Source organism: Urocitellus parryii, chromosome 8 (genome assembly GCF_045843805.1).
Source record: "Urocitellus parryii isolate mUroPar1 chromosome 8, mUroPar1.hap1, whole genome shotgun sequence".
NCBI classification, from domain to species: Eukaryota; Metazoa; Chordata; class Mammalia; order Rodentia; family Sciuridae; genus Urocitellus; species Urocitellus parryii.
In genome coordinates this window covers 131,641,010-131,653,894 of record NC_135538.1, presented here as the reverse complement: position 1 = coordinate 131,653,894, position 12,885 = coordinate 131,641,010, and the positions used below count along the sequence as shown (strand labels likewise).

Here is a 12,885-nt window from a genome sequence, read left to right as displayed (position 1 = left end):
TGGGGGAGGATCAGGGCTCCAACGGCTGGTGTAGGAGAGAGGGCTCTTTGTGTGGCTGCCCCAGTCCCTGTGAAAGCATGCTGGCCTGGGCGGCCTCAGCTTCCATGGAGCAGAACTAGGGCAGCCTGAGCTGGCCCACCCGGTTCTCAGAAGCTGCCCCAGGAGGAGACTTCTCCCAACTCCCAAGCTGGATGCTGCTAATTGGAAGCAGATGGTCCCTCAGAGACCGAGCCTCCAGGACTAGGTGGGCTGGTAAGCACACACAAACATATACACACTCACAAATGGATACTTACACACACTGTTGCACAAAAGCATACACTGTCACACACAAAACACATCCATTCACAAATATACTCACCAACATAACATCTTACACACTGTCACACAAACACTTGCAAACACAACTCAAAAACCTACTGTCACAAACACAATTATATACATACAAATCTCAGAAATAATCACTCTCCTCTTTGCCTTGACCCTGACAGGCACCTCTTCTCTGACCACTTTAGCCCTTCATCTCACACCCAGAAGAGAATATTTCAGGCGACTTCAGGCTGACAGTAACCCCATTTAATACAATGTTTTGTGGCTTTTTAGCCCAAAGCCATCATAAGCTGGTCAGGGAGGAGTAGGAGAGATTCTAGGCAGGAGTTTAATACAACTCCAGTGCAGCCATTGTTAAATCATACTTCTCAACATTGACTGGAGCATCAGTTTTTAAAGGAACAAGCTATTGTTAATTGCAACCTTCTCATTCTTTCTCACCCCTCAGTTGCTGGCAGGGTGGAGGGGGGTTCATTTGTTCTCCTGATGGGATGTATGTTTAAAAGGAGAAAAAAAGAACAGATTTGCTTCTGTATTTTTCTTTCCTGTGGCCATCCTTCAAGACAATCCATATTAAAGGGATTCTTAGATCTTAAATCTCAATTTCATTTCAATGTATTTTCTTTTGTCCTGTAAGCATTCTCTTTTTCCTGATTTGTAAATTTGGGCTGTTAATTTTAAATATTATAAAACATCTCCCACCATGATTTTTTGGGGGGTGGGTAAAAACTAAGTGTTAAACTTTCAGTATGCCCAACTATTATGGCAAAGCAGTCAAACCCATATTTGTTCATTAGAGGAAAGACAAGTATAGATACTTGGGCTGCCCAGTGGCCTCACTTTCCAACTGACCTGCCTGCCAGCCCCAGTTGTGGGCTTTATCTGCCTGCTCTTGAAGGAATTATGAGCCAGCAAGTGAGCTAGGCCCCACCATAATAAACCTGTCACACCTCTGCAGCTGTGTAGGGGCCCAGGGCTGGCTGTGGGGCTGTATCACCTTAAGGAAAGTGCTAAAGTGCTCCACAGATAATGCTCTGCACAAGATGGCTCCTTAGGAAGCCAGATTGCCTGTCTGAATTGTGTGCCAGGTAAGGGGCAGATCCAGGGCTGTGAACAGATAGAAATCGTTTCAGGCTTCTTTTATTCCCTTTTAATGGCCTTGCCAACACCAACCACCAAACCCCATATCCCTGGCAGCCAAGAAGTTGGTGGGCTGCTGGTGAATACTACTTTTTCTATGCTATTAAAACTAGGAGCAAGAGGCAACATTTAAAAGTTTTTATTTTAAAATAATAACCTTGGGGTTGGTGGTGTAGCTCAGGGGTAGAGCATTTGCCTAACCTAGAATGCATTAGGCCCCAGATTCATCCCCAGCAACTAAACAAACAAGTGCATCACTTATAAACAACTTTCTAAGCCCTTCCCTCAAAACACCTCAAAGCAAAAGGTATTTGTATTTGGCATTCTGTTTTAAAGAGTATCCCAGAGAATCCAATTCATACATGGAATATTTTCCGATCAATCCTGGCACTGTATGTAGCCTTAATTACTCAGAGGATGTCATGAGTAGGGGAGCTCCCATGCGGGTGTCACACAAAGATTGTGTGTGTGTGTGTGTCAGAAAGTCCCAGCATGCCATCTGCACCTCCCCAAACACTGGGATATTTCACAATTGGGGGTACTGAGAATTTTCACAAACAGCAGCGGACAACTGGGACACAAGGCAGTTCTGAGAGGTGGCTCACACCCTACAGTCCTGGCTTCCCATGGTTCTCAGTATCCTTTGAAAACACAGAGCCTGAGTCTTTTTTGGAAGTAGGATGAGACACTGCTGCCCTGTGCCCAGCAGTCCCTTGCTCCCTCACCCTGTGTCCTGTCCCCGCACATAACCTGGGGTTGGTGGAACACATTTTCAGGTAGCTTGCCATTGGGGATAAGGCCTGCTACTGGACCACCACCGTTTCGGTGACCCTGGCCTTCGAGGCTGCCCAGCAATCTGCAGAGTTCCATGTAGTGGGCTTCTCCTGCGACTCTCACCGGAAGTGACCAGAACCCCCAGAGATCTTCCCAAGGTCCTAGTTAAGAAAGAATATGATGGCAGGGCCCCCCACCACATCCTCAAACGAGTCCTGAGCAAGAATGACTGTTGGGGGCCCAAGATCGCGGCCTGACCTCCGGCCCCACCGCCCACTCCCAGGTTCCCGCCCTTCCTCCAGGGTCAGGGTCACACACAGCAGACGCCCAAGTTTATGCTGCCCCTTTGATCTCTGAATTTTGGGGCCAAGGTGCCCGCCTGGGTGCGCTGCTGAGGTGGCTTCGAAGATCCCCGACGGCCGATGCGGAGGCCTGGGCCAGCTCACTAGCACCTCGACCTTCTGCGAGCCTCTAAATCTCTGGGTTTCCAAGCTTCGGCCTCGAAGGAGAGGCTAAATGGGCCCGCTGACCGCCTGGGACCCGGAGGCGCCGCGCGTGCGCATGCGCAGGCCGGGAGTCCCTTAACTCAGGCCCCAGCGGGCTCGGACCCTGCACGTGTATAGTGGCCTGCAGCCTCGCGCTTCCCAACTGGGGGGGGGGGGTGTCTCCAGAGCAGAGGTGAGGTGAGAAAGCATTGTCATTCATAAAAAGAAAACCCTCACATCTGTGGCCCTGGGCTCACTGGTGCGCTGCGCGGCAGCCTTCAGGCCAACAGCACGAGGGCAAGGGAGCTGGTGAACAAGGGAAGGCAACAAATTGGGGCTCCTCGGACTCCCGATGCTTCGGGGCGGCACTGGGTCCCTGCGGGCCTGAGAAGAAGCTGCACAGCCCGAAGGCCGGGCAGGAGTGACGGGCCGCGGGCGAGAGAATGTATATTTGGAAGGGGTCAGGACCTCGGCTGGAGTCTGGCTTTTTATGGCGAGGAAACTGCCTGGGAAGGGCCCTCTGGCGAAGCCTTCCTGTTGTGCCTCTTTGCCCAGCAGCGCCCGGCGCGGGAAGCGCGCGGCTGCACCCGGGAGAGGATGGCCTTTTCTCCTCGGCTCTGAGGACACGACTCCCGGTCGGGGCTGCCGGGGAGGCCTTCCCTGGAGCCAGCGGACAAATGCTGGAGGAACATGGCACATTATTGTTTTGGCACCAAACACACTGAAAGTCCTGCCCTGCACCTCCCGGATAGTCTATTGACGCAAAGCGGGGCGGGGGGCGGGGGCTAAGGTGCGCGCAGAGACCCGGGACCACCGGTGATCAGGGACACCAACCCCTGGGCGCTCTCTGGGAATAGCTAACACCCACACCGCCCTTGACTGGGGAAGCCACATGGGCCTCCTCTCCAGAGCTCTCCCCAGCAACTTAGCCCGGTGTCTCTGGGGGTTGCGCCCCTCGCCCCCGGCTAGCCCACACTCTCTTGCCCAAACTAGCCTGCCCGGCCACAATAACAAAACTGATCTTTGGAATTGAAAAGAAGCCTCGGGCTCAGTAGCCAGGGCTGTCCTGGGCACCTAGACTCAGGAAAGGCCTCAGGCCCGACCCCACCGGCTGGCGAACCCTGGCTGCAGACCCCGCGCAGGCTGCGGACCCGGTTGGGCCACCCCCTGTCCCCTTCCCTCCCGCACGTCGGTCTCCTGGGACTATACTAAAGGCTCCTTTCTGCACCAGCGGAAATGCCGATTTCGCTCGACTCAGAGAACAGTTTTCGTTTTTCCCCTACCAGCAGATTTTTTAAGAATCCAATCTCGACTGAAACATGTGTTCCTCAGCCCTGTCCGGTTTGCACGTCTGTAGCCATTAACGAGCCTCCGGGACCAATGACCTGCTTTTATACTGAAGGAAATGCCGAGGCCTTTAAGAGTTAATGGCGCTAAATGTGTTGGTTTTCCTGCTTTTTCCCTGGAGAAGGTATGGGAGGGGGGATTCATATTCATTCCCATTCTCATTCTCTCTCTCTCTCTCTCTCTCTCTCTCTCTCTCTCTCTCTCTCTCTCTCTCTCCCCCGCCCTCTCTCCCCCCACCTCCTTTCCTCCCTCCCTTTCTGTCCCACCACCCCATTCGCCACTGTCTTTCCCTCCATTTTGTCCCCAAAGCCTTTCAGCAGACCCTCTCATTCCCCCCAAATTCTAGTTCCCCAGCCCCTGGGTTGAGCCTTCCTCACCTCTCTACCCTGCCAGGGGGTCCTACCACCCAGGTCAGGAAAGAAACCTCAGCTGCCCAGCCCTGACCACCCTACTGCTGCTCCCACTGGACACACAAATTGCTCTCCCATACCCACCCAAGTAGCACCAAGCTATTTTGATTTAAGGGCAAACAGGCAGCCCACCCAGTCCCCTTCCTGAGAGCAACCTGTAGGGGCAGCTGAAAGAAGAGGGTAGGAAGTCTAGTGGAACAAGGCTTTCCAAAACCATCAGGTTTGAAGGGGCCTGTGGGTAGACTGGAAGAAACATGCTCTTTGGGAGAGACACATCCTTAGGGCAAGGGGCCTTGGGAAGTGACACGGAGGCTTTCCAATTTACCCTCCTGACCCCAGGCTGGGAGATTCTGAGCTGGAAGCAATGCCTGGCCCTCTCTCAGGTCCAGCTGACCCAGCCTATCCTCAAATCCTGGGCTCTCCTTGGAGAGGGAGCTCTGCTCTTCTCCAAGACAGACTGGGGCCTACATGCAAGGAAATTCCAGATCCTACTGCATCTCCTATAATACGCTCAATATGCTACAAATTTAAAATCAGTGAGGGAAAAAATCAAGTAAACAATAAAAAAAACCTAATATAAAACAGAGTTTCTTAGGAGCCAAGGTAAGATGGGAAAGGAGGCAAAAAAGGTCTGTCGAGCCTTATGCTCTCTGTACCTTATTTTGGTTTCCAATAAGGCAGACATGGTACATTTTGCTCAATTTTCCACTCCTAATCACGTTGAGAACGTTGGTGGAGAAGTGGCTTTCACTCTCCTGAATGGGTTTTGGAGCTGGAATTCATTTAATTAAGTATTGTTCCTTTCCCAACCAAACTTGGACCTGGAACCTGACAGTTCTGCTCCTGTGCGGCCCCAGGTCTATTCAAGGCCTCGGTGAAAGCTCCCTCAGGCTGCATCCGGCCCATCCCCCAGAAGGCTCCGCACAGGGTGGGTCTTGAGGCCACCAGAGGCAGTGCAAACTGGGAGCAGGGGACATCCGGGAGAAACTCCAGGGGCCTCAGGGCAAGGATGGGGAAAAGAGAAAGACGAAGAAACAGAGACACATACAACTTAATGGTTATGTTGGATACACACTCAGAAAGTGGGAGCTGGAATAAAGAAGGAAGGAAAATTAACTATAGAGGTAGGGCCCAAATAGGAAAGTGGGAGTGAAAAATGGCATTAATAAAGTCTCTTTACCAGGAAACTTTTGGCTGGGTTATAAATTCAAATAAGAGATTTCAGAGAAGTAGGGTGTCTAAGGCTGGCATTTGGGTCCCCTGGCCAATCTCTGTGGATTTACCTTCCTGCCAAGTGGTCACTGTCTGAATAAATCAAACATCCCTTGTTGGAAGTTCTCCTGCGCTCCCGGACCCCTCTTGGTCCCTTTACTCCCCACACCCTAATCTTTCTGCTGGGCGGGGAGTCCCTGCCCACATCAAATCATATTCTGTCCTGCCGGCTAGTTTTATTGCTAGACCACCATCAATCTTACCCCTAACACGACATTTGTTTATGAATAGATGGGAAAGGCTAATGGTTTCATGAACCAGCCATGAAATGAGTAGAGAAGAGTCAAAAAAGAAGACTCTGAAACACCAAGCAGGACCCAGTGGTCCACTCAAAAGCAAAAGGGGTCCCTCTCCTAGAGAGCTAAGATGTGAGATGCGGGTAGAAAAAATCGGAAGAATACTGATTTGGTTGCCTAAGGCTTGGATAGAGTATGGATGCCTCTTGTCCCTCCTGGGCTGTCAGACCAGGCTGCCTGAACATGCATAGTTCAGGGTCTCTCCACTTTTACACCATTAAGAACAAAACTAATGGCTTTCCACCCTAAAACCCAAGACTCTCCCGGCCCCCAAGTGAACAGGGTGAAAGAGAAAAAGTGTCATGACTTTCTTCACCTATCAAAGTTAGGGAGAGCCCAAAAGGGCTATAAGGCACTCTTGTTTCCTGACCCTTGTTTCTGACCCGACAGGAAACAGCCAGGAGCTTACAGGCAACCAGTACAATTGAGCCTTATTCTTCTGCAAACATCGATTATTAATGACACAAACTGTGTGGAATGATAGATTGTAAAATGCATGCTTGTTTGCATGCAGCCTGGTGAAAAAGGCCTGCTAACTACATAACCCTACAAAACAGCACGTGTTCCTACCACACATGCATTATGCCAAATGCAAGATTTTATGTGGCATATAGCATGCTAGCATTCATGCACTCATAGTATATATTGCTAAGAAAATAAACATACCCCACTTGCGTATAAAGGACAAAATACTTATTATCCAAAGCTTTCTACAGAGGCAGTTTACAAAATTAGCTGATTCTTCGGACCGGACCCTGCCTGCCATCAGCAGACTAATTTCAAAATGAACTGACTAGCAGTTAAAATATCAAGAAATTTTTCTCAGAACATTTTACAGGAAAAAAAATCCTTATAATTTAAAAAAAGAGTAAAACTCAAACATGTGAACCACCAGAGTAAGAAGTTCCAGGTTAAATAATGTCACAAATTGTTTTTTTTTCTTGAATTTGGATATGAAAATTCAAAAGTAAACGTATTGATGGTAGAAAAATTATACATTTGTGATTTTAAAAAAGAATAAGGAGCAGACCTTCTCTTCTCCCACTCACAATTAGTTTCTAAACTATTATGTAGGCAAATCGTGCAGAAATAAATACAAGCACCTTCATAGACCCATATGTCTTCCATGCCTAATTTTTCAAACTTCAAATCGAAGAGGATGAAAATAGTTGAGAAACTCTCCTCTGGCACGCAGGGAAACATTCCCAGGAGCTGTGGTGAGAGGGGCCCCGCCGGTCACAGAAGTCACAACTCCATACGCACAGCCGGTTTCTCACCAGCTGCAGGGTCCAAATAGGAAGGACTACAAGGAGCCCACTCCACACTCTGGTGTGCTCGGGAAGGGCCCTGCTGGGAACCTGCCGGCTCTTCGCTTTGCCAAGCTCTCCCCAGCTGCCGGATTCTGGGCAGGCCGAGTGCACTCCCGGGAGGCGTGCGGGGCGCAGACCTAGCTGTCCCGCAGGCCACCCCTCGGAGCAGCGCGGCCTAGCAAGAAGCCCACCTAGCTCTACAGGGCCAGGCTGGGGTGAGGCCCACGGCCGGCTGAGGCGGCGACATCCTTAGGGCTTCAAAGGCGAGGCCCACGGAGATGGCGAGGGCTGCGGGCACGTGGACCCCAAACACGAGGAGCTGGCCTCACGTACACAGGCCTCTCGCGTTCATTAGGCCCAGCGACTTCCTGCCTGGCCACTGCCAAGTGATTTGTGGCGTCTGTAAACCGACCTCACACACTGCACAAGGACGCAGCCCTGCGTTGGAGGCTGCCTGGGGCCACAGCGCTAGCCCGGACAGGTCCGGCACGGCCAGGCCAAGGTTGGCGGATTGGGGACCCTGTAGGACTTGGGAGGTGGTCGTGCAAACCAGTGGTCCCGGGCCCTGTGCTTGCCGAGGCTGTGGGGCGCGCTGTCACCCGGGGCGCGCTGTCACCCGTGAGCAATGAAGTGCCTCCGACCTTTCCAACCCGGCTGGGCTCCCAAACACACGTGTGTCTCCAAAACGAAGGTGACGAGCAAGAAGGAAATGGGAGCACTTGTGGGGCCGGGCAGCGCCTGTCGGAGTCGCGGGGAGAGGAGGGGAGCGAACTCCTCGGCGGCTGCCCCAGGCGCGATCGCCAGGGCCCCAAGGTGCGTCTTCCGTGCCGGTGACCCTGGTCCTCGGCACTCACACACGCCTGCTCCTGGCCACCTTCCGCTCCGCGAGGTCTTCCCGGCATCCCGACGCAACCTGTGATTAACCCATCAGACCTAACAGAGGTCTCCTTTGACTCTATTTTCTCCCCCCAAACAACTTATTTCGGGAGGAGGCCGCGGAGGCGAGGTCGGGAATCCGTGGAGGGCGGCGGCGGGGCGGGGGCGAGCGTGGGAGGAGGAAAGAGCTCCAAACGCCAACAGAAGCCGGGCCCCCGGGCCGCAGTGGGTAATTACAGCTAATTAGCTGAAGAGCGTTCCCATCCGGGAGCCGCGTCCCAGAAGCCGGCGTCGGGGTCCGACGCCACTCGCAAGATTTCGGGGCCCCAGCTGGAAAGCCAGCGGTGGGCCACGGGGCTCCACTAGCCACCCCCACTCCCCTCTGCAAAGAGTTGCACCAGATTTACCGAGAACTGTACGCTCTCCAGCTACTCAGCCTCGAAGCCGGTCAACCCGACAGGGCCGTAGGGTCACCTGCTGCCGCTCCCCATTGGGGCCTAGACAACCCAGCTCTGGCCACCAGACCCTTTGTACGCAGATCCCAGCTCCACCTTGGGTTCTCCAAAGTGGAGCAAAGCACCAACTCCACTAGATTGGTCGGTGGATTCTTTCCTTTCACACCCCCTCCCCATCTTATCCCCCAGGAAGGGGAATCCTAAGAAACTCCAAGCAGCCCTAGGACCTAGGACCTAGAAGATTTAAAAACGCCAGCCAGGGCCGGCCTGACCCGAACCGAGAGACACCGCGCCAGCACCGCTGCGATCTTCCCCGGCTATTAGGTTACGGCTCTGGGGGAGGGGAGCGAGCGAATCAGAGGCCACGTAGAGAAGTTTTTGACTGAAATTAGAGTGTATTTATTTGCAGCAATCCTTTAACAATGATCAAATTTTGACAACAAGCAACTGCAATTACTGCTTAAGTGTTGTCTCTAGATAGGAGCGGCAGATAGGAAACTGCATTATCTCGAAAACAAACTGAAAGGCCCTGAATGTCTGTAATCAAATCGCCATCTCCCCAAAGTCTGATTGACAGGGCAGATCACCCTAAGATAATGAATTTATTACATTTCCTGGGTTATTTACAAAAGGGGGGGAGGGGGCAATCCGAATTGCCCCCTAGGTTTAACTGTAAATTAACAAGAAAAAATTGGTTTGAAAAGAAACCACCCCAGACTAAATGTTCTGCCCTTGACGCCTTCCTTCTTGTTATTATTTTAAATCTTTTTTCAAAAATAATTGTTCTACAAACATATCTTCTAAAATAGTTACCCAAAGATTAAATATCCCTTTCCAACCCTCAGTATATTTGTATCTTAAAAAAAATCGACCCTTCTACATAACACACGAAGGATTGTAAATGTGGATGAGTTATATACATATACTTAAAAACTGGTTTATTTTTCCTCTTACAAAAGACTGAAATTAATAGGAAAAAAATCTATTCAGCATCTGGCTCACAGGGATGTATAATATGCAATGCAATTTTATATGGGAAACATGAGCCAAATATCCATCTGTGTATATCTTCAGGCACATTTGCATCTCTCTACACACAGGTATCACTGTAGTAAGACTGCTGCTGATTCATGGGCTTAAGATTTCCAAATCATGTTCTGTCATTACTGAGAAAAAAGTATTTGTTTATATGCCAACTCAAATCTGTTTAGGAAATTATCTTTTTTTTACTAGCCACAAAGCAAGTTGACTGTACAGTACATTTTGCAGAAGATGCTGCAGGAAAAAAAAAAAAAAGATCTAAACAAAAAGAATTTCAGTGAAATTTTACATGGACTAGTCAGAGAGTTTCTCTTTTTCAGAGATTTAGGCGGAGAGCAGGTAACTCCTAGTGTGTTTTATCTCTGAAATCTTTCTTTATATTAAAGCTGTATTAAAGTATCCAGACATAGGTCTCATTCAAACTGAATGGCAATTTATTAATAAACAAACAATGCATATGTTCAACAAAAAAGAAAGAAAAGATGATAGAATAAGATTAATACAGTTTCCCTTTTTATAATGAGGAAAAAAAGCACAATTTAAAGTTTCAGACAATTTAACGTCAGGTTTTGGAAACACTTTCTGGCGTTTGGTCCACGACATCCAACTACAAATTAAAAATAAATTACTATGTTGCAATTTACATTTTAAAACAAGTCCATGAATAAAAAGAAAGCGATTTTCATATACCGGGACTTTCTCCCTCCTTTCAACATAGGATAAAATAATATCTTACAGGTGAGAGGCAAGGAAGAAGGCAGGGAAAGGGAGAGGAGAGGAGCAGGAAAGCGAGTCTCTGAAAAGCAAGAAGAAACTTACGTGTTATCTGGAGTAACACTGTCCTTTAATAAACCATGATTTTGCTGTCTCTGTACAAAATAGTTTACGTTTTTGTTTATTTAGATAAGGCAAAGTGGACGTGGCTCTGGATTAATCTTTTAAGAAAATAGTTTTCTTTGAGCTGGTGCTGGTGAGTTGAATTTGGGAAGGGAATCTGTTTGCTGGTGTGCTGAATATCTCTCGTATTTTTAAATTGCATATTTTTTAGTTTCGATTTTGCATTGATGGATTCTTTCGGCTGTTCCTGCATTGGGATTCTATTCAGTTCGGCTTTGACGGTGCCAGGACCAGGAAGGGGGTCAAAACTTGCTACAGTCATAGACAAAAGCCCCGGACGTGCGATACAGAGACTGGCTGGCAGGGAAGGCCATCTGACAGCTACTATTCCCGTTCACCGGAGAGTTGTTCAAGCCGATCCGCTGCGACTCAAACATCTCCCGCACCGAGTGGAAGTTCTGCTGCTGCCCGGGGTAGCCCGCGGCCGCCGCCGCCGCCGCCGCGCTCGCCAAATGGCCCAGGTCACCGCCCGCCTGGTTCAGGTACCATGAGGTGAGCCGGCCTTGGTGGGCTGCAGGGTGGTGGCCGGTCTCCTGGCCGCCCCCGCCGTGACTCAGGGACGATGAGCTGCTGCTGGTGACTGGAGGCAAAGAGTAGTCAGGCAGGGAGTCTTCCACTGCTGAGCCGCCCGCGCCCCCGGGTGCGCCCTGCAAGTGGCCGCCGCGTTCGCCGGCGGCATACAGGCTCATGGCCTGCAGGTTGCAGTGGTAGGTCCCAGCGCCCCCAGCGCCCCCAGCGCCGCCCCCGCCGCCGCCGCCGCCGCCTCCACCGGAGCTGCCGGCGCTGGAGCTCTGGCTGCAGGGGGAGCTGTAGAGGGAGCTCTGGCCAGGCGAGTAGGCTCCGAGCGTCAGCTGGGGTGCGATGCCCGCGCGCGAGGACGCGGCCGCCGAGGCCAGGAGGCCAGAGCTGAGCTCCGCGGCTGTGCCCTGAGGCGACCCCCGGAGTGAAGTCATGATGTTGTCCACGCTGAAGCCCTGGCTGTGGTGTGGCGGCGGCGCAGGTTGCGCGGACTGCGGAGGCGGTGCGGGATCCGCACCGTCCAGGCTCAGCGGTCGCGCCGAAGGCAGGCTGCCCGGAGGGCTGCTCCCGCTCGACAGACTGCTGCTGCTGCTGTCGGGGCTCTCAATTTTGGGCACCGTGGCGGCGCTGCCGCTACCCAGGGCGGCGGCCGGGGACAGGGGCTGGGGCGGCGAGGGGCACGTACCGTTCTCAGTCTTGATGTCCTGGATGCGCACCGGCGGCGGCTGCGGTCCGGGCGCGGCGCCGTCTGCCTGCTCCGGCGGCGCGGGCGGAGGCTGGCGGCCTGGCGGCGGTGGCGGAGGCTCTTTGAGGTGCAGCCGGTCCTTCTCCTCCTTGTCCTTCACCGCGTCCTTTTTCTTGAAGCGCCGTCGCCGCCGCAGGAAGCTGCCGTTCTCGAACATGTTGTAGGAGTCCGGGTCCAGCGTCCAGTAGCTGCCCTTGCCCGGCTTCTTGTCGTCGCGGGGCACCTTCACGAAGCACTCGTTGAGCGAGAGGTTGTGGCGGATGCTGTTCTGCCAGCCCTGCTTATTGTCCCGGTAGAAGGGGAAACGGTCCATGATGAACTGGTAGATGCCGTTGAGGGTGATCTTCTTGTCCGGGGCATTTTGGATGGCCATGGTGATGAGCGCGATGTAGCTGTAGGGCGGCTTCACCATATCCTTGGGCTGTGGCTGGGGCGTGTAGGGCCCGTAGGCGCGCGCCATGCCGCCCGGGTATTGCTCGGCGTGTGCCGGGTGCGAGTACACGCTCATGGGGGCCGGCATGGCTGTGTAGCCGCCCCCGGCCGCTGCCGCCGCCGCGCGGTAGTAGCTCTGCTCGCCGCCGAGGTAGGGCACCACTCCCAGGGAGTTGGGGCTGGACACGGAGTAGCGCGCCTGCATGGCCCCGGCTCGCCGCCGCCGCCCCGCGCCGCCCGCCGCCCCCCACCCTCGCTCCGGCCCGGCCGCGCCGCGCCGGCCGCTGAGTCCGAGTCCGAGTCCCGGCCCCGCCGAGCTGGTGCTGGCCCGGCGCGCTGCGTCTGGCTCGGCCGCCGCCGCCTCCCAGCGCCTTGGGTTGCGCGGCCTCTCCCTGCGCTCGCTGGGGCTCTTGGGGCGCCTCCGGCCACCTCGGGACCCGCGGCAGCCGCGAGGGAGGGTCGCTGAGAGGGGAGAGGGCCCGACGAGGATGCGGCTAACCGCCTTGGAGGAACTCGCAGAACAACTTCCAGGCACAAACGGAAAAAAAGAGCCAAA

At 52.8% G+C, this 12,885-nt stretch overlaps 1 protein-coding gene across 1 annotated transcript; it reads right to left on the bottom strand.

Moving 5' to 3' along the window:
* Window positions 1-10,085: 10,085 nt before the first annotated feature.
* Foxc1 (forkhead box C1) lies at window positions 10,086-12,534 on the bottom strand. Its single transcript, XM_026398924.2, has one exon. The coding sequence runs from the start codon at window positions 12,532-12,534 to the stop codon at window positions 10,876-10,878; it is 1,659 nt and encodes a 552-aa protein (XP_026254709.2). The 3' UTR covers window positions 10,086-10,875.
* Window positions 12,535-12,885: the final 351 nt, after the last annotated feature.

Excerpts from the sequence above, each read along its gene's own strand:
- Foxc1 (XM_026398924.2), bottom strand. The coding sequence starts at position 12,534 with ATGCAGGCGCGCTACTCCGTGTCCAGCCCCAACTCCCTGGGAGTGGTG.